This window comes from Clarias gariepinus, chromosome 14, assembly GCF_024256425.1.
Source record: "Clarias gariepinus isolate MV-2021 ecotype Netherlands chromosome 14, CGAR_prim_01v2, whole genome shotgun sequence".
Taxonomy (NCBI): domain Eukaryota; kingdom Metazoa; phylum Chordata; class Actinopteri; order Siluriformes; family Clariidae; genus Clarias; species Clarias gariepinus.
This window is the reverse complement of record NC_071113.1, coordinates 8,691,519-8,714,694: the sequence shown is the minus strand read 5'-3', so window position 1 is coordinate 8,714,694 and position 23,176 is coordinate 8,691,519. Positions and strand designations below refer to the sequence as shown.

The 23,176-nt window shown below is 39.0% G+C and overlaps 1 protein-coding gene across 3 annotated transcripts in view; it reads right to left on the bottom strand.

Moving 5' to 3' along the window:
* prkg1b (protein kinase cGMP-dependent 1b) overlaps positions 1-23,176 on the bottom strand; it is a 186,504-nt gene that overhangs the window by 4,103 nt on the left and 159,225 nt on the right. For all 3 annotated transcript variants that reach the window (XM_053511347.1, XM_053511346.1, XM_053511348.1), the window contains exons 8-10: positions 21,816-21,881; positions 17,706-17,780; positions 2,537-2,633 (exon numbers count right to left, since the gene is read on the bottom strand). In XM_053511347.1, the coding sequence (XP_053367322.1) occupies positions 2,537-2,633; positions 17,706-17,780; positions 21,816-21,881 (238 nt within the window). The remainder of the gene's footprint in view (positions 1-2,536; positions 2,634-17,705; positions 17,781-21,815; positions 21,882-23,176) is intronic.

Genomic DNA, 23,176 nt, shown 5'->3' with positions numbered 1-23,176 from the left:
TTATCTGCAAGTAATTGGCAGAGTTTTTATCCCGAATGCCGTTTCTCCCACAACCTACAGTACCCATTATGAGACTGGCACTGAGCATGCCCTGCTTGGCATAAGGTTATAGGCCAACAGTGTCAACCCGGCAGTGATGGGACTCAAACCTTCAACCCTCCCATCTCGAACCCAGAGCCTCATGCGCATGATCCACCACTGCCCGCAAGTCCTACTGTATATATTTCATATTTTCCCGTTTCACCATTTTTTACTGGTTTTGTTTTTGTAGTTGCAACTAAAGTGGGAAATAATAAAATCTCAATTAAATTATCTGCCTCCCTCACTGTCAATTAATTTTATTATTATTTACCACTTGACTGTTATGGCCTGGGTGTAGTTATTGTTACCTTCATGCATTTTCTACAAGAAAGAAGCATCAGCCATATCAGCTACGAAAATGATGTAATCTGTCTGACCAGACAGTGACTTCACATCTTAATGTTTTTAAATAATGTGGATTGTAGCATGTGGTCTTAATAATAATAATAATAATAATAATAATAATAATAATAAGAAGAAGAAGAAGAAACTTTTAAATCCCATGCTAAATCTTTTTGTTTGTGGTTGTGCATGTGTGTGTGGTTGTGCATGTGTGTGTGTTTGCACCCAGTGTGGCTACCACTTTCTTGAACTAATCATAGTTTTTGAAATCTGAATACGGACTGACAGATTGCACAGAGGCTTCACATAGCGTATCGAACACGTCAGGGGTGACTTTATCACACTGCCCGCCGCTCAGGCTGTACGTCTGGGGAAAGGGATACTTGTTTTTTACTGTAGAGTTTCAGGGCCCTAAAATAGACCTGGTACTTGGGGATTCCTCTTTAGGCCACCAGACTAGTGGGCTTTTCCTTCTCCTTACGACACCGCAAAAGGAATCTGCAGCTCTGCATTGCGACATGCTCCCCGTCTTGCTCAACCCCAACCTGTCTGCATACGTTAGTAAATATGTTTACAAGTGGGATTTTTACAAAATCTGCATCTGGCTGCTATTTTGTTTTTTCATATTTTACTTTTAATGTTTCATAAATTTTGACGAAAGTAAAAATAGATAACCAGAAAAAAAACCCTGGATTAATATTTAATGAAGTTCCTGCAGAATGCAGAGTTTTAAGGTCTAAATTTGGACACTGTTTTTGCATCACACAACTCCTTCTGTGTTGCCTTGGATACATGTTTGGGGATTAACCTTGACCACCACATTTCGGACTAAATAATTCTCGTGATTCCATCAGTTCAGGTGTATGGTTTCCCCATGATGATAGATGATCATAGTCATAACCCTGTAAAACAGGAAGTCCTCAAACACAACGATGTACCAGGGGCGTTCAAGTCAAACCGGGACATGTGAGGAAATTTCTCATGAATGAAGACATAAAACCGATTGACATTTATAAAAAGGCTTTAACCACAGTACGGTGATGATTCTCCCATAACATTTTGAAAAAGGGCCATTAATCCCTGAATGACGATCCTGGCCGAGGTGTCTCAGACCATGACTGGAGTCTCAGACCATGACTGCAGTCTCAGACCTGTCTGTATTAACCATACACACAATCATTTACTAACACCACTTTCACATTGCAGGAACCTGGCTGGGAGTTATTGCAACATTTGGCGTGCATTCCTGACCTCACTCCAAGCCACTTCTATATGTCTTGGCCATTAAAGGAGTTTCTGGGAGGCCAGTATTTCAGATGTAAAGCAGGCAGTCTGATCATGGCTCCGGCATACTGAGAAAATGTTTTACCTTGATGGTAATGAAACACTGGGATAAGTGCATTAGTGTAGCAGGGGATTATATAGAGAAATAAAGGTTGTTTTTACTCTCATAATCGTGTTCTGTTATTCTGCACAATCAGAAGTCCCAGTTTGACTCGAACACCGCACAAGGAATAAGAGCAATTTTCTAAAAAAAAAAACAAACACTTTTTTTAAGGAATATAATGTTACTTATGAGTTATCGTAATATTTATATTACTACTCTATAAGTTTTTACTAAAAGTGTAAGTCAGTTATCTTACAAAAAAAGTTAAGTTTCTCCTATAGTTTGAGCAGAATACTTTTGTTTAATCATTCAACAATCATTGGTCATTTTCATTGAGTTTTATTTTAAAAAAATTCTAAAATTACAACAAAACATCGAGAGACCTTGAGTCACATGTGAGATCTATCAACACTGAGCTATACTAGTACTGGAAAGTTACCCTGAATAGACCTGTAATGTTCCTAGAACCTGATCTGCACGGCATGCATAAGACCCGCAATGCATCATTATATAACACACGCATATATATTTTTATATGTAATAAAATTTCATGGAAAAGGAGTTGTAGCAAAACACTGTATGATATTCATTCCTAGAGGATTCAATCATAATTACTTAACTTAACATTATATTAAATATTGCACACATTATGGCAGAATTTCTATTCAAATTTCTTAATAAGAATATTTAAAAAAAAATGGTGGCTCAGGTTTCTGGCCATCTTACCAGCTCGACTCGTCCGAATCCTCCCACCCCTAAGGTGTCGATGATGTTGAAATCTGCCAGCTTCAGGTTGGAGAAGAAGGCATTTTCTGCCTCGTATCTGCATTTTTTAAAGTGAAAAAAGGGGAACTTCTTAGAGGTTTGAATAGAATACTGAACAGGGAATGTGAGCAAAGCAGGAACAGAAGCAGGCAAACTGTTGATTCGCCCTCTTGCTTTCCGCTCCCGCACTTGAACAGGAAGGAGGTCACGCATTTTGACTTTCTCTTGGTCCAGCCAAAAGATAAAATGATACAGAAGAGTCCAATGTATCCCTCTCAAAAGGCAAAGTAACAATGCTACACCGAAGCTTACAGATCTTCCTCGTCGAAAGCGACTGATGCTTCAGTTTATGAGAAGGTTCGGCAGAGTGTTCGCGACAGCCCGAGCTCAAATGTTGAGTTAAGGCGCCATTTACAGTTTACATTTTGAGAGTTACACAGCAATGTTGCCTGTGTACGGAGAAAGAAAGACTTGTACAGATCCCTAAAGTCTTCGTGCATTAAGCTCAGGCTCTGATCACTCTCCAAGCCTCTCCAAAACGACAAGCGACTGAAAAGCCAGTTCAATGGCGTTCCTCAAGTTCTAGAAAGTTTTTCCCTCAGGTCTGTATCACTGAACAGGCCAGTAAGAGTCCTCTCACTGGTACAGCAAGTGGATAGTGAGACCAAAGCTGTTGGTAAGTCTTATGCTTAAAGGTCAGTAAGCATGCCAAAACACTGTCCAAGAGTGTCCCTCTATGAGCAGCAGCCTCCACTAATACTGTCTGTCTGATGATCCCTCGAGTATTTTTAGCCTGTGAACTTGGGTCAAGGTTTTCCCAGTTAGCATGCTTTCCACACCTCTGCCCTTTTGCAAACATCTACCGTCAATCATCACTTAATGCTTATTTTCCATCTGAGTGGCAACACGGGCCAGGCACGAACATGAGGGCCACAAGATGGAGCTAACATGACAGACACACACTATGATCACTGACTAACTGCCTGGTCAGATTTGTAGTGGTTTAAATGACATGACTAGTTAGTTTATATTTAAAAAATGAATTTGGTGGGAAATACCAAACTCACTCATCGCCTATACCACTTTATCCTGTGTACAGGGTCAAAATGGGACTGCAGCCTATCCCAGAAGACTTAGGGTACGAGGCGGGGTACCAATTCATCGCAAGGGGACGCACACACTTATTCACACACTACGGGCAAATTGGGAATGATAATTAACCTCATGTGCAGGTCTTTGAACTGTCGGAGGAAACCAAAGTCCCCAGAGGAAACCCACCAAGCACAGGGAGAGCATGCAAACTTCATGCACACAGACCCGAGGCTGGAAATCGAACCCCCCTGGAGGAGCAAATTGACATTTCTTAACTACTAAGCCAGCGTGCTGCCTTGTTAGGAAATACTCACTCACTTATCGTCTATACCGCTTTATTCTGTATTCAGGGTCGCGGGGGCCTGGAGCCTATCCCAGGAGTCTTAGGGCACGAGGCAGGGTACACTCTGGACAGGGCAGGGCACACACACATACACACACTCACACACTCACACACTACGGGCAATTTGGGAACACCAATTAGCCTAATCTGCATATCTTTGGACTGTGGGAAGAAACCCACCAAGCACGGGGAGAACATGCAAACTCCATGCACACAGAGATGGAAATCGAACCCGGACCCTGGACGTGCAAGGCGACAGTGCTAACCACCATACCACCGTGCTGCCGTTGTTAGGAAATACTGCGAATAAAAAACAAATCTCACATAAATATGGGTTTAAACCAGATACAATTACAGATATAAATATTTAGTGTGCTAAATAGATACATATAGTGCTACAGACAGTTTTATTAACCTACCTCGAAAAGCAAAAGCTAACAGTCCGTTCACTTCCTTACTGTTCTTAAGTACACATTTTACATATGTGTACTTTGCATGAGTATTTTTTATAAAAAAAATTTTTTTTTTTACTTTTACTCTGCTCAAAAGTACAGTAAATATCTGTACTTTTACTTATGTACATTTCTGCATGGCGTCATGTAACCTAACAGTAGTGGCCTGTATTATTTAAAGCAGGAAATCAGCCCCTGCTGACTATTAAGTGTAATTGCATGACTTGCCTTTTCTTTGAGATACGCCTAATAACGGAAGCATGTGAAATCTAAAGGGGAGCTGGTTGTAGACATGGATGAAAACAGCACATTCACAACTGGGAGTAAAGAGTAAACTTGAAATTTGCTACTGTGAGATAATACAAGCTCTATTATTTTGATACTTAAATAAATTTAAAAGTTAATACTGCTGTACTTTTACTGAGGTACATAAATAAATTTTAAACTTTTACTTGAGTAATATGTTCCTACTTTTACTCAATACAAGTTTTGTGCAGTTTGCCCACCACTTTACAGTACACATCTGCTCCAAAGTGTGTAACCGTGTCTAACATTCATTTTATTAATGTGAAAATCAAGTAATGCTATCATGGATTCTCTCAAAAATCATCACTCTATGCATTCTTTGCAGTAAATGCTGAATTATCCAGAGTAGGCAGAACATAATTAAGTTAAATGAATAAATGACAGCATTGCATGGTCTTTCTTTTATGCCATTTGTAAGTTTCATAAAATACATGAGCTACAACAGAAAGGTATCAGAACACTCGGTGCATCACAGCCTGCCATGTATGTGGTTTAGAAGCAGGCAAAGAGTTCAAGGTTGTTGATTTGGACTTCAAGTTCCACAGATCTCAATTCGACCGAGCATCCATGGAATCCGCTGCCAACGGCCAAGTGCCAGACACCACAGCACATCCCGAGAGGTCTTGTGGAGTCACGCCCAGAGGGGCCAGATCTGCCCTGGGGAGACTACACAAGACTAGGCTTAATGTTATGCGTTTTAATGTTATGGCTGACTGGTACCCTTGGGCAGATAAATGCTTGGTCAGCTTATGTTTTAAACCATGGTCATGTTCTAGTTATAGAAGAGCATTTAGAATCAAGGAAACCAAGGGCATTGGGCAACTGCTTGAGCAAACCTGTTAGCACTGTGGCCATACACATCCAGGGCCTGGGTTCGATTCCCACCTTAGAGTCTGTATGCATGTAGCATATATAGCCTATAATATAATATATATTAAAAATATATATATTAGTTTACAGCACCATCAGTTTCACTTGCACTTAGGTAGTCGATGACAGCGCCTCATCAAGGCTTATCATACAGGTCTGTGCTGTATAACATAGAAGAATATATTTAATCATTTTTAACAAAAGTTTTTGTTAATAGAAAGCAAAAATGTTTGAGGAAAAGATTTGACCAAAATGAGTAAAAGTAAAAAAAATAAAATAAAATGCATTTTTGCTGTCAAACTGTTATCTTTTAGACTAAATATGCAGTGTATTTAACTATGTAAAGTCAAATTCAGTATATTTAACTCTGATAAAAGGTTAATTAATTATTAGGATTATTAATTATTTCATATTTTATATTTAATATAGATATAATATTCTGTTGTTATATTTGATAGAGTTTTACGTTACTTGGACTAAGCGTAGCATACACACCTAGAGTAAGCGTTTTACAAATGAATTATAAATGTGTTATTAGGCTTGCCTTTAAAATAAAATGCTCAAGGTTCTATTAATGAATGAAAGCTAGCATAAGACAGATTGCTATTATCTTTTTTTAAAAAAGCTAATCCCTTATGATTGTAATTTGGAGTGGAAAGAGTGTGCTAAAGGATCCTTGGTGTTATTTTAGAGTTGTGAAAGCACTTCAGGGAAGCCCAGTGTTATTTGACCTCGGCAGAACACGCTGTTAGCAACACGATTCTGGTTTGGGACGAGCAGTAATATTTAAGTATAGTTCCAATACTATAAAATGTGTGTGCTGTTCACACGCCGCATTTAAACACAGGTAAATTCCTTATGCATATCATCATTCCTAGTGTGGCTCTTTACTGGTTTGTTTTCTGTTGCCATAGCTACAGCCATGCCCCACTGAAAGTGCCAGCTTGCATGGGGAATCTCTGAAGTCCATAAGAGGGAAGAGGAGCCACCGTCATATGTTCCAGTTTGTAAATTGATGACAGCTGATATGCAAGGCGAGGGCTCCTGTGAGCTGAGCTCTGATACTGATTTTCCACTGAGCTGGCAGACTGTATGAGCGACAGCTCGGCGTAAACAAGTGCATCGCACCGAGTGAAAGGTGTATCTGTTTATTAACTGGAACATTTGACAGAGTTTTACGTTACTCTGACCAATCGATAGCTGGGCTATTTATAACGACAGCCAATGCGTTTCAATGGATTATATTTTTTGAAAAGGTGGACGAGAATGATGTAATACTCATTGCAGCTTGCATATCCGGTACTTCACACACACACACACACCCCGCACCGCTTCTACGTGCTAGCACAGCACAATTCTGACCTGCCGACGTGGCCACTTCTGAGCCCTAAGTCCAAAATCCAGCATGGTTGAGGCTTGCTTCTTCAGGGGTCAGTGATTAGCTGAACCTAAATCTTGTCTAGGTGCAGGGCTTGACCCCATGCTTGAAAACGAACAGATGCAGTAAAAAATAAGCCCCCTTGACCTGGAATTATGAACTAATCTTCATATAAGAAAATAAAGAAAATAAAGTATAAAAATATTGCCATTATTTATCAATTTAACAAATCAAACCTTTCCATTTTCACCATGGGTTCATTTCAAACACATTGTATATTACGTTTTTAAATGCATTTCTGTATCATAGTGTTTGTAACGGAATTGTACTATATATGTCCAAACTACATGTGGACACCTGACCATCAAAGCCATATCTGCTTGTTAAACATTTCATCCCTGATATTTGAAGTTATAATAGCCTCGACTCACCTGGGAAGGCTTTTTATAATTTTTTTTCAATTGGCTGGTAAAACCAAGTCCTAATGTGAGAAAACTAGATCTGAGTTTCTTTTTGCATTTGGGCATTTGGCAGACGCTCTTATCCAGAGCGACTTACATTTTTATCTCATTACACATCTGAGCAGTTGAGGGTTAAGGGCCGTGCTCAAGGGCCCAACAGCGGCAACTTGGTGGTTGTGGGGTTTGAACCTGGGATCTTCCGAACCGTAGTCCAATGCCTTAACCACTGGGCTACCCCTGGCCCCCTTTTTGTGTTCTAGTTCATGACAAAAGTGTTTAGAAGGTTTGAGGTCAGCAGTCTGTGCAGGCCATTTGAGTTTTTCCTACTATGACCTCGGCAAACCATGTGTTTATGTAGTTCACTTTGTAGCCAGAGGCACAGGGATGCTGGAACAGGTTTGGGTCCTTTAGTTCCAACAAAGGAGTACTGTAAGACTATGGCATATAAGGACATCCTGTACAGTTGCATAATTCCAACTGTGTTGTAAGAGTTTGGAGGAGAACCAAAATGGTCAAACTTTGGCCATATAGTGTACCTATTGTAAATTAATAATCGTTTACTGTTTATAATAGAGTCTAGTACAATTTACACTGAGGTCACCAGAATAAATAATAGTTTTTGATGTGTTTTGAGCAGACCTCCCACCAATTTCAAGGGCACTGCTAGTTCGTCTCACTCTGTGGCTCTGGTCTGTGGGTGGTCTCAGTTTAAACTAGAGTAGAATACCAGTGGAAATAACAAATCGGAAAACTTGACTTATAGAACTGTTATATGAGGTTTAAGGTCCTAATTAACTAAGCCAGTCCAATGCCAAGTGTAATTTATGTGATAAATAAACCTTCTTCATGCAACCGTAAATTTATTTGAAACTAATATCAAGCAAATGTTGGACTAACATACACATAAGGACAGTCATTTAAACAATTCCTTCCATAACAATTTGGCTGTAAGGCCATGATAACTGATGAGAAACACAAATGCCATGCCCAAGTACAACATGTGGAATTAAATATTGAAATTAAATATTAATGAAAAATTCATACCACCATTCTGTTCGATGCCAATTGATCTATCCATAACTGGAACTACTAAGATTATTTGTTTGCAGGGGAGTGGTGGCTCATGCGGCTAAGGTGCTAGATTGTTGATTCGGCAATCTAAGCACCCGGGTTCAATCCGCTCTGTCAGTGGGTTGCCACACCCCGAACTACCCAGCCACTGCATGCAGTGCCAGTCCCAAGTCTGGATGAAATGGGAGGTTTGTGTCAGGCAGGGCATCTGGTGTAAAAACCCCTTCCTTCCACAGTCGAAAGACAATAGGTTGACATTCATTTCATCCAGGCCACTGATACTCTATAAATGATAAGTGGTGTCGATAATGGATGGATGGATGCATGGATATTCAATGCCATTGAATGTAATTATAAAATAATCAATTATTGCTCATTTCCCCTAAAGCAGTGCCCCTCCTTTGATTTTCTTCTTTATACAACATTTTGCGATTTTGTGAACAGGCTGCCATATAATAGACAGCAATTCTACTTATTTTATTAAAGAATGAAATGTTAAGCCTATAAATACCCAGTTGACCTAACTGTCTTTCAAGAGTGTGCAGCTGTCTTTCATGTATGTATAAGCTACTTATGTTCTTAGGGAACATAAAATCAAGCATGTCTTTTAAAGCACACACTGGACATGACTTCATGTCCCTCAAGACATGAGCTCATAGCCAGCCAACCACAAATCAAATGGTTGGTCACATGGCGAGTAAGGTCTACTTACTTTTGGAGGTGACCTCTACTGCTGTATATAGAATCTGTTTCTGACACGCCATTCTCTTAAGGAACTACATATAGTAGCAACAGTAGGGTTTGCCTCGTCTATGTGCATGCTTCCTCCAAACCATTTTACCTACAACTTGTCCGCATGAAGAAATGCTCTTGAAATGAAGCATTAGATTTACCCAAGGTTTACTTAGGGCTTTTAAGTGAGTACAGAGCTATGGGTCAGGACAAATCAGTAAAAAAATCAAGCAGTAATTGAGTGTCAGTGTGTCAATATGTCTAAAACTTTAGTCCAATCTAACCATGTTTACATTATGTTTCTAAAAGGATAAAATATATATATATATGTTAGAGATGTATGGTTTTAGAGATTATATGATTATATGTTACACTGAGATATGCCATCAGGAAGCCTTGGCACTACAGTACATATTTTTTTAATAAAGAAAGCTTGTACACCTTTTCTACAGTCTCCCATTTTACAAATCATTGTATCTATATTGTATCTTTTGCAAAATGTGTGCAAAATTATGTGTCTACATACAAGTACATGGTAAGGTATGTTAAATTAGCATTGCAATGGATTAAATGAGGACCTAGAACAGAACCATGTGGGACACCTAACATTTGCTTTCCTTACATTCTAATTATACATGGTCGATATAGGCAACTACGACACTTTGTATGCCGTTGTAAACACTGTGTAAAGACATAGGGTTTGAATACAGGAAAATTACAACGTTAGCTTAATATTAGCCTGAGCATAATTTTTAATATTCAGTCAAAATATGTCATGGAGACTTTCATCCATTTATTCATATTACATATCCTGTGTAGGGCCAAAGGGGTTCTGAAGCCCATCCCAATCCATCGTAGGCCATAGGCTCTCTCTCTCTCTCTCTCTCTCTCTCTCTCACACACACACAGCTACACTATGGGTGATTTGGAAACACTACTTCAGTTTACATTGCATGATGTTTGACTAGGGGAGACTGAAATACCCAAAAGAAATCCACAAAGTAGGGGGAGAGCCCACAAAGACTTACTAGCACACTATAGCTTACTTGCTGTGCTTCAAAATAATAAAGAACTTGTGTTGTTGGTCTGAAAGCAGAAAACCATGTCGTCTCTCCTCAGGGGAACGAGGACAGGGGACCATTTTTAATTACTCGGAATAAGTGAAAATTGAATTACAATAAATAGAAGATACATTGAGTATTAGCTGGCTTGCAAGATTAAGACTATGTGAGTGTGTTTAACATTTGCTAGTGATTAGGCATGACAACTATTTGTGAGCATATGGCATTAATTTGATATTCAGAGGCTGTCTGGTGCTGAAATGGGCAAAATGGTTGATTGGCTATATAGTTCTTATTTATACATTATATACACACACACACACACACACACACACACACACACACACACACACACACACACACGTAACACTCAAAAATTTGATAATCATGCAAAAGTTCATTTATTTCAGTAATGCAATTTAAAAGGTGAGACTAATATGAGATAGACTCATTACATGCAAAGCAAGATATTTCAAACCGTTTTGTCATAATTGAGATGATTATGCCTTACAGCTCATGAAAACCCCAAATCCACAATCTCAGAAAATTAGAATATTACATGCAATCAATAAAAAAAGGATTGTACATAGAACATATCGGACCTCTAAAAAGTATAAGTATGCATATGTACTCAGTACTTGGTTTGGGCCCCTTTTGCAGCAATTACTACCTAAATGCGGCATGGCATGGAAGCTATCAACCTGTGGCACTGCTGAGGTGTTATGGAGGACCAGGATGCTTCAATAGTGGCCTTCGGCTCTTCTGCATTGTTTGGTATCATGTCTCTCATCTTTCTCTTGGCAATGCCCATTAGATTCTCTATGGGGTTCAAGCACAATAATCCCTTACGGTCATTGAACAAGGTTTTGGCAGTGTGGGCAGGTGCCAAGTCCCGCTGGATCTCCTGGTAGACGGCTGCATTGACCCTGTACTTAATGAAGCACAGTGAACCAACACCAGCAGATGGCATGGCTCCCCAAATCAACACTGGACTTCAAGCATCTTGCAGTGTGTTCTTCTCCATTCTTCCTCCAGACCCTGCGTCCTATGTTTCCAAATAAGATGCAAAAAGAGGACATCAGAAAAGAGGACTTTGGACCACTGAGCAATGAACCAGTTCTTTTTTTCTTTAGCCCGGGTAAGACACTTCTGACGTTGTTTGTTGTTCAGGAGCGGCTAAGGAGGAATAAGACATTTGAAGCCCATGTCCAGGATGTGTATTGGCTCTTGATGCACTGGCTCCAGCCTCAGTCCACTCCTTGTGAAAGTCCCCAACACTTTTGAATGGCCTTTTCCTGAAAGTCCTCTCCAGGCTGCGGTCATCCTTGCTGCTTGTGCACCTTTTTCTTTCACACTTTTCCCTTCCACATAACTTTCTATTAATGTGTTTCAATACAGCACTTTGGGAACATCCAACTTTTGTAATTACCTTTTGAGGCTTTCCCTTCTTTTGGAGGATGTCAGGATGTGGTTTTCTGCACAACTGTCAGGTCAGCAGTCTTTCCCATGATTGTGCTTCCTACTGAACCAGACTGAGAGACCATTTAAAGGCTTAGGAACTCTTTGCAGGTGTTATGGCTTAATTAGCTGATTAGAGTGGGACACGTTGAGTCTAGAATATTAAACCTTTTCACAATATTCCAATTTTCTGAGATTGTGGATTTGGGGTTTTCATGAGCTGTAAGCCATAATCATCTTAATTATGACAAATCATGGGTTGAACTACCTTGTTTTGCATGTAATGAGTCTCTCCTATATATAAGTTTCACCTTTTATGTTGCGTTACTGAAATAAATGAACTTTTGCACAATATTCTATTCTATATTCTATGTTTCACCTGTATGTGTATGTGTGTATATATATATATATATATATATATATATATATATATATATATATATATATATAGAGAGAGAGAGAGAGAGAGAGAGAGAGCAATAAATTAATTAAATAATTGATAATATAAATTTATCGATTCTGTAACAAATAAAATAAAAGTTCTGCCAAGTCTATGATCCTTGCTCTTCCCTGAATACCCATGGTGTATTATTGCACTGCATCCAATAGGTGGCAGTAGATGCATGATGGACATTTTTCTCTCCTAGATGTAAACTCCTAGCAAGCAGCCTCCAGAGTATTTATATTACACTAAAAATAGCTGAATCTGTACTCTTTATCTGGTGGCCTTTGTATTAAACTGTCACCGGAATAGTGCTGGGAATGTTTATATATACATTCCACCATTTATTAGTTCACTCATTCGTTCATTTTCCATATCTTATTCCGTGTAGAGTTGCAGAGGACATGGAGTCTTTCCCAGGGAACTTAGGGCACATGGTAGGGGACACCCTGGATGCCGTGCCAACTCACTGTAGGGTGTTTATTAGTTGTGCTTCGGATTTTGCTTGTGATTTCAGTAACACAGCAAACCACACTTTCATGCATTAACCCAAATACACTCATTCATTCAGCTCTCAGGGCTTAGCAAATCTGTATGATTGGCATTATAATTTTTTTTATTTTTTTTTTTTGGGGGGGGGGGGACATTATTCTTAGCATTATTTAACATATATCATAGTCAGTTCCTGACTAAAAATAATTTAAGAAATATTAAACTACAGCATGTTACTAAATGTATTTTTATGAGACCTTACTGAAATCTGATCTCTAAATAACTTTTTAGCATGTGACCTCGGTGCAAAATTTTGTCCTTTAACAACCACAGACATGATAATTTAGATGATGCGCATTAACTTTAATACCACCCAGGTTTTGGGTTCCCCCAGGGAACTGAGCCGGCTCTGGCCTGTCGGTGTAAAACTATACAAGACCTCTGGGGAATGCTGTCTTGTTTGGCACCCTGGGGCCTGCGTGGACGGCACATGTTTGCTCGGTGTATCTCATGTGTTCTTGATCGGATAGGGATCTGGGGGATGCGTCGGTGGCCTTGGGCTTTTTGTGGCTGTGGTGCACTGTGTGTTCTGGTGTCTTTTTATCATGGGCAAAGTTTACTTTTTCAGTTATTTGTCGCACTGACTTTTCTATGGGATTAAACCAGAAAGGCAGGCTTTGATCCCCGCAGGCATGGGTGAGCCTGGGTGCCCATGATCCTGTCACTAGTTTTCTGGTGTATAGTCGATCAATGCTTTTCAGTTCACCTGTCAGTGATAATTAAATTACGGTTTCCTTGACTGGTATTATTTATATATATATATATATATATATAAACCACCATATAAATAACGTACCACATCGATCAGCCATAATATTAAGTGTTAATGACAAATTGTCAATGTTAAATTACAAATATGGTTTGTCTTTTGGTTTAATCTGGAATAACTAGAATGTAAATACATTAGAGATTCAAGAATGCAAGAAGGCTGATCATTAAGCAATCCAAGTACAGCTCTACAATGTAACAGATTTTTTTTCAATGTTTTTCCATCTCAATTATATAGTCAATTCCATGAGGCTTATTTTTTTGTTTGAGTTTTTTATCACCAGCTATAAGAACTCTGTGTCAGGTGTCTCCCCCGTTTACATGTGACCAGAAAAGAACATCCCTAATTCCCACTATAGTCGAGTACAAAGGTAACTGATCTGGGTCTTCTCTATATTCAGGCAGCTTGACTGAGCCAAGATTCCAGCTGGGGATAACATGAGATCAATGCTTGGCTTTACACAAAGTATTGAATGTGCAATTATAAACCACACCGACAGGTGGGTGCGTTTGTGTGAAATGATGCACTCGAATAAAATCCGGTGGTAAATCACTGACACCCTGTAAACAAACCTATAACAAGGACAAGGAACCGAGTTGTTCAAAGGAGAAAACCACAATGAAAAACACATCCAGCAAACAAGCTCGTATCCTAGTAACTAATGAACCAAACGAAAGTTCATCAGCAGTGCTCCTGACGGCTGTTTAGACACTTGTAGGCACAAGCATTGTTGCAGCAGCTTGTTCATTAACACAAGCTTATTGCTCTCACCGCATGCATCTCTCGAGCACTCTCCACAACACTGAGCTTGTTAATGAGACAAGAGGAGCTGAACAGACACACAAACAACTCTGACTGAATAAGCACTAGGAAAACATGACTCATTTGCAGAGCTAAAGAAGAAATGACATTATCATCAACAGCGATAATCGCACACGTCTGGGATTACATTACACAATACGTTACACAGTTCAGACTTTTTGCTCAGATCACAAAATACAGTTGACCTTTGGATCCTTAACCGTTTTTAATTTAAAAGCACCGGTCCCTGGAAATGTCCCCCAAGTGCCAGCTTGGTTACAGGAAAGTTCGTTTGAGTTTTCATCATCACCATGAAAACCCGGTATAGACGATGGTGATGAGGAAGAGACGGGGTACACCTGGACAGGGTGCACCTGGACGCAGTGCCAATCCATCACAGGGCGTATACACGCTCATTCACACACTAGGAACATTTTGGGAATGCCAATTGGCCTAATCTGCATGTCCTTTGACTTGTGGGAGGAAACAGGAGTACCTGGAAGAAACCCTCCAAGCACAGGGAGAACATGCAACACAGAGTCCTGGACCCCGGAGGTGCAAGGCGATATTACTAACTACTAAGCCACCGTGCTGCCTCAGTTCCTTACATATCATCCATATCATCCACACATATTTTGATCAAATATTCAAATATCAAATATGTATTAGATCTCAGATCATATGAGAAAGGGGCTCAGGTCTGATTCACAAATAGAGGATTTTTATCATTCAAAAAAACTCTACCACATTACGGCTGAAAGCACAAGAAAAGGCTTTTAAACGTGAAAAATCATAATAAGAAAAGGCACAAAATGAAGTCTAGACAGATATTGATTGCACAATCTCCTGAAACTGAGACGATGGTGTGACATGACTACGTAAAACCACAAGAGGGAGCTTTTACACCAACAATTTCCAGGGTCAAACATTCCAAATATATATATATATATATACTCAGCAAAAAAAGAAACGTCCCTTTTTCAGGACTGTGTATTTCAACAATAATGTTGTAAAAATCCAAATAACTTTGCAGATCTTCATTGTAAAGGGTTTAAACAATGTTTTCCATGCATGTTCAATTAACCATAATCAATTAATTAACATGCACCTGTGGAATGGTGGTTAAAACCTTAACAGCTTACAGAAAGTAGGCATTTAAGGTCACAGTTCTAAAAACGCAGGACACTAAAGAGACTTGTCTACCGACTGTAAAAAACACCCAAAGAAAGATGCCCAGGGTCCCTGCTCATCTGCGTGAACGTGCATTAGGCATGCTGCAGGGAGGCATGAGGACTGCTGATGTGGCTAGGGCGATAAATCGCCATGTCCGCACTGTGAGACGCCTAAGACAGCGCTACAGGGAGACAGGAAGGACAGCTGATCATCCTCGCAGTGGAAGACCACGTGTAACAACACCTGCACAGGATCGGTACATCCGAATATCACACCTGCGTGACAGGTACAGGATGGCCACGACAACTGCCCGAGTCACACCAGGAACACACAATCCCTCCATCAGTGCTCAGACTGTCCGCAATAGGCAGTCCATGAGGAGGAGATGCACTGCAGTACTTCAAGAAGCTGGTGGCCACACCAGATACTGACTGGTACTTTTGATTTTGAGCCTCCCTTCATTCAGAGACACATTGTAAAAAAAAAATATATATATATATTTTTAAGATGATTTATTTAAGAAAGCTTGTCAGAAAGGTTCATGGGCATCTGTCTGAGACTTAAGTTTGCCCTGGATCCCATAGGAAGCAACAAAATAAGGCATGCCAGTGGAAAGTTTTTTTTTTTTTTTTTTTTACTTTCATGCAGACTCTAGTTATACGGCAGCTATGAAGCTTGCAGGAAAAACAGAACATATTCATCATCATATTAATGCACAGCATTTGTTCATCAAATGGTAACACTCTGGTCAGGGTCACGATGATTTAATTAGGCTGATTTTGTGGTAGAGAAGAGATACAAACAGAAAACAATAATGGGTCGAATTAACAGACCATGCTGACAGTACTGGCATTTCTATGACTAATTCTTTCCCCTAGTGCTTCTGGTTTATTCCACATCGGGTTTTAAACTGAACACTGATACAGCATATTTGAAGCATTAAACAGATTGGATTAAATTATTGGCCTGCTTCAAGCAAAGAAAACAACAGAGGACTTGCTGGAAATGGACTAGGAACTGTCCGACACATTTTAGTCAACTTTATATATATATAAAAGAAAATCTAAAAGTTTGGTGAGGATGCATCATAAAAAAAAAACAATAGAAATCACAGCTATGTTTAACAGTAAGCATTTTCCGTTGTATTCTGTAATAAAAGCATTTTCTCCCACACAATGTGATGAGAACTCACTGCATATAAGAACTTATTAGTGACACTTATAATGGAGTAAGGCTTCAGAGTGCTAGGGAGCAAATATGATTGGACTTTGGAGGGAAGGAATTCTGGGGTTGCTTCACTCCACTTCAGGTCCAGGCTCAGCAAGGTTATGTGGCAATTAAATGAAGTCAGCTGACGACCTGAATGTACTGAATGACCAGTTTTTTTTTTTCTGATGCCACAGAGATATTCCAGGACTTAAATTGTGAAAGAGATCTTCTCAGAGCATGCCTGGGATTGCATTTTCACACATGAACTGGCCACCACATTGTGGAGGAATAAAATTTCAGACTGTGTTGTGACTGTTTTATTATTTTTTTATTTGGGCCAGACAGTGTAAGATGTAAGATATGAATAGCTCAGTTGTTAATAATCAGTTGTAGAGTCCAAACTAAATAAATACAAAATGTTAATGGAATAAAAAAATTATAATAATTGCATTTTGAAGAAGAAAAAAAAACAGATTTGTGAACCACGCAGTGAGATTTAAATGCTCTTTTCTTAGAGTCTCAGAGATGACCAGAGGCACTAGCAGGTCATATATGGAACCAAACATTTAAAGCAGATAAGAGACGCGGACCAATTAATTCATGCTTGGTCTCGACCCAAACTCAGCACCACATAGCCAGACTCATTAAGTAAAATATTAATAGATGAGGAATAAGATTTCTTTGGATCCATGGGATGTGATGCAGTGTTTCTCACTAGGATGTAAAACAGATCTGGACATTCATGGTTTCTTTATATATATATATATATATATATATATATATATATATATATATATATATATAGTATGGATGCTTAGCTTGTGAGCTTTAAACTTATAAATAATTTTATATAATTGAATTAAACTTATGAGATAAATGCATGTACACTGTATATTTGCTGTAAAGAATATTAGTGTGAATTATTTCACATATTAACCACAGAATACGTTTAGAACTTACTTCGCTTTGGCTCCAGCTTCCTCATAGCCTTTGTTCGAGACGTCATCCAGACCTCCAATCAAATGCTTAAATGAACTGCAACATAAAAGAGAGAGAGAGAGAGAACACATAATTGTAATTCAACACCACAGAGTTTCCTTTTGTTAATAGAACTGTCTTATTCATCATACATGCCAGTACATATTTTCATCATCATCGTCTTTATCATTATGCATAATGCATTTTCAGACTTAAATTTGAATTCTAAATCGAAAGGGAAAAAACTGCTACTTAATATTACTACCTTTGTATTAACATTTTAACATTTCATTGGTACCATCTTACCTTTTAGAACTTTTAGAATTATAATCGATTTATGCATAACTGCTAATGAAAACTCCAGTTTCAGCTGTAAGTTTTCAGGACAGGGTTGTGTATTCCTCAGTACCTGACACAATCCTCCTTCTTACATGTAGAGGTAATAAGACTCCCTTTAGTGTTGCGCTTTGCAATTCACACAGAGCCACACATTTTTGGCTAAGCCGCCTCAGTGTGTGATTTCAAGCAGCGCATAGCTTTCCGGGCTCAGAGTAATCGTGGTGTTTACCACATCAGCAGCGGCATCTGGTGTGACTGCACGTGTACCACACGCGTCAGAAATACACTTCATACCCACTGCATTTAAAACAACAAGGGTGGGTTAACTGAGTGTGGAAGTGCTTTGCTTGGCGCTCGCTGTCTGAAACGGACATTTCTCACTGATGAGGTTCTTAACTGTCCTGTGTTCACGCTCCTATTTTAGAGCTTTGTTGACCCAATCAATCATAGATGAAACCAAATTCTTGCAATCAATTAATCATAAAGCAGATTTTGGAATTTATTAGGGAAAAAAAAATATTTCTGTTAGAATCGTCTCAAGGTCTTTAGTTTATTGTTCTTGATGGACTTCTGCTTTAGCACTATTTAAATGCATTGTGTACGTCTGACCTCCCCTATATAAGATATCTGTGGGTTAGCTACTAACTGTTTACCTCCCCAAAGCGTGTCAACATCACATCACAGGACATCAGACATCTGTCCTGCAGTGGAAGTGTCCCTTTTCACACATCGCCCGTCACTACCTCTGTTACAGGATTAAAGGCGCAATAGCGACGACCCCTGGTGCTGCCGCCTCCATGCCTTTCATAAAGAACCTTTATCATGGATGTTCCCCCAATAGTAAACATTACTACAAATAAATACATATAAAAAAAAACAATCAAATAGTCCACAGCACCCTGTCACTGATTATATTCTATAATAGCATGCAACACTGGTGGTTTATTACAGAGGAGAACTTCTCTCTTTTTAAAGATCACCTCCCCTCTTGATTAAAGTGTACCGCAGCCTGACGCTAAGCTGAGAAAGTCTATTAGGGAGCCATGAACCAGTGGCCATGGCAGTCTCTGGACCTACAAAGGGAATCCTATGCCGCATAGCACCAATACAACACTGTAATGACTGCAGAGCTACTAAGAAAGAGCAGGGGATGCCATGAAGCCTCCTAGACAACACTGAATAGCGAAAAGGTTTTGATCTTGTACATGGGTAAACATGTTGAAAATTTGTTACGTATAGAGATTGGATTAAACGGCACTGACCAAAGAGTGGAGTGACCGTCAACAACACAAGCTCCTTACTTAAATTAATACTCAAGTTAATAATTTTTTTTTTTTAAGTATAATAGTGATTAAAAACAGTTCAACTAATGGTCCATCAGCGCCCTTTTAGGAACTAAGAATATGGACTGAATAGTTTTAATGTAGCTGAAAATTTTCTTTTACTCTCGAGCCATTTATCACTCACTCTCACATCGTCGTGTATACAGGGTCACGGGTGGCCTGGAGCCTATAACAGGAGACTAAGGGCACGAGGCGGGGTACCAATCCATCACAAGGGAATGCCAACTAACTTAATTTGCATGTTTTGTGATTGTAGGAGGAAACCGAAGAACGTGGTGGAAACCCACCAAGCACATGTGTTTTTTACTCCATGAGCACAAACCACGATGTGGGAATCGAACCCAGTACCTGGAGGTGCAAGGCAACAGTGCTAACCACTAAGCCACTGTGTCATTTATCATCATTTGAGAAACCTCATACATCTGGAACTATAAGTATGTGTGACCGTATAAGCCATGAGACTGTATTAATAGTAGTATGTCTAAATATTGTGACAAAGGATATCATTTCAAATAATGAAAAATCATGTAGTATGTAATAGAGTAAAAACGTCAGAACACAGACTGTCTCTCCCACATGACCTGAGAGCATGTGTTTAGGTCTGGATATGTGTGGCCAAAGCCTTCAGGCCCACTTTACACCTACAGTACACTGGAGAATATAATCCTCAGCTTACAGGCAACAAAATAATTCCATTACCAGTATTAAAATGCACATTCAATACTGAACCTTACTGTTAAATTCCCAAATATAAATAATTCTGATTAATTTCCTAGAACAGCAGCTCCAATTGTAACATAAATAATTTACAAGGTTTACATCCAAGCGTTTGTTCTGATACGGTAGTGTTTCTATAGCAACAGCTCGTACAAAAGGACCTCTTTGGTAGATGAGCCACATAAATCCACGACTAGCAGTAAACAGATTAAGAAATGGGTTGCTGTTTTAATGAATAATAATCTATAATTATCGATATAGTGGAGTGTTCTGATGGATTCTAGGACGAGAAAATCTTGATGGATTCTCGGCAAAATGACTAGAAGTGTCGAGAGGTGACTGTAAATGATTAAAAAGTATGATCATAAATAAAACCTTGCGTTCATTGGCAAATCGTTTTGACGGAAGATACACGAGTATTTCACCCTATTTTATTCTTTCTTAGTCTACTTTTTCTTAAATAATTGAGATAGATTAATCCTTGACAAGTGGCATTTTTGGCTGCACCCCAGTTTAATATGAGGGGCGTTCAAGTCAAACCGGGACTCGTGATGAGATTGCTTGTGAAGGAAGCTGATTGACTGACATTTACAGAAGACTTCAAAACCAGGACAGTGATGAGAATCTCAACCACATAAAATATTTGACTGGTGCAAATATTTTAAAGGCCGTACATCCGTAAATGATTATCCTATTTTAGATGGCCTTCTTAAAAATGCTCTAAGCCCACTGCACTTGTTTCTATTAACATTCAGCACCTGAATACTGATTGAAAACACAATCATTTATGACACACAGCTTGCTTATTTACAGGAACTTAGTGCCACTTCCCCCATACAGTCCTGACCTTGCCCCAAGCCATTTCCACATGTTTAGGACATTATAGGAGTTCCTGGGAGGCCGGGGTTTTAGACATCGAGCAGGCAGTCCGATCATGAGTCGAGCTGTGTACTGAGGAAACTTTCCACCCTGATGGTATCCAAGCACTAGTGAAACACTGGGATACGTGCATTAGTGTAGCAGACGATTATATAGAGAAATAAAGTTATTTTTACTTTCATAGCTGTGTTCTGTTATATTGTCCTCGTAATATTGTCTTCTGCAATACTTTATAGTCTGTTTCGGAAACAACAGGCTTGTTCAATCAGGTTCCACAAGCATTGCTAGACTTGAGAGCCAAGCTGACCTCACAGAGGTGTGACTGTGATTTATACATCATAGCTCTGTGGACATGTACAGACTCAACATCCCCGAGACGTCCCACAGTCCTGACATCAGACTACGGCCATGCACCGGTTCCGCTCGTGTTGCGTAACCACCTGTCAACACCGATACACAGCGTTCAAAAGGAATAGCCAGTGGGAGCATAGTCACGGCTGTTTTCCTGGAGAGCACGCTCCTTGTCGGTGTTGGTGGGGTTGTGAATTTTAAGCAGCACACACACCTTAGACAAGTCAGACAAGCTGCAGGTTTCAAGTCCCTGGACGCCGGAGAACCATAAAGCTCCAGGTACTCTCATATGCGGCAGCGCTTTATAGAAGAACTCACTGTTTCTGTGTTTTTAGTTATTGTCGTTGGTCTTTGTACTTTGTTGCAGGATGTTAATAAAACTTTCTAACTGCATAAAAGATTAATAGAGTCATCATGGCATTGAGGACACAGATGCAAAGACAGATGAAGGGATGTTACTCACTCTCTGTCGATGACCAGGCAAGTGACAGCCTCAGCAGCGATGACATTGGCCGTTCTAACGTCTTCTCTGCGGAAACATAAAACGACAACACATCAGTCGCATGCCGTCAAATCTGTTTGACACTCGATTAATTTCTGAGCCGGAGCACCGTGCGGAGATCACTTTATTAGGGTGCAGAGAAAACGTGGCATGTGATCCTGTCTGTTAAAGAGGACTGCAGTCGAAAAACAAACAGAACAGAACAGAAATTGAAATATTGAAATATAAAAATGCAGACAAATGATAATTTATATAAAAGACATATTGTTTGTGAATACAGACTTGGACAAAACGGGCAAAACAGGATATCGATGCTACAAAGTGTCTCACCTAGGTGAAAAAGTGAATTTTCAAATAGGATCTTATAACATCATTTTTCATAATACTTGTAATACATAATAATACATATTATTATCATTATTATTAATTATAATAACCCATTAATAATACATATTTCATAATACTTAATGCTTCTTATTTCCCAATGCATGCTTAATTTTTTGTAAATAGGCGTACACATTTATATTTTTTTTCAGATAAAAAAACACATTTGCTAGGTATAAATTCATGTCCTTTTTATGTAGTAATATTGATCTTTTTTAACTTAAATCTTTTAATGATCTTAACTGATATTCAGGTGAAACTTGGCCAATTTAGATTTTACATGAAAAAACATAAACCTAAAAAAGTGTATTAAGATATTGTGAAATACATTTTACATGGTTACGGACACTACACATTTTTAAGCTTTTACCAAAAACTAATTTAAGCAACTATTATATGAGTCACATGCTTCTTAAAACTTATACCAATTTTACTATCAATACCCAAATATGAATAATTAGCATTTTAACTATTATTGTTTAAAGTTAGACTGTTTTTTTTGGGGGGGCACATATAAAAATCATCTCTCCAAAATGGCTAAAGTCAGCAACTTGAAACTTTTAGGAAACCAAGACTGGTCACTTCCACCTTGCATAAACTTTACGACAAAAAAAAGGAACTTATACACACTTGACTAAATGAATCATAATAAAAATATTCTGAAAATGATCATTTATAAAATGACCACCATCTGTGTCCTAAAAATATATTTCGATATTATTACCCTTCACAGCATAAAAGGTTAACACAGTTCAGGTGTTACTTAGATGAGACAAGTTACCCATTCATCTTTAAACACACACACACACACACACACACACACACTGCAATAATTCCAACAGCATCTATAAAATCCATCTGTGAAATTACTCTGTAGGGCTCGCCTCGTTGTCACTGAAGTCCTCCTCACTGCAGGAGTTCAGTTCAGATTTGAACTC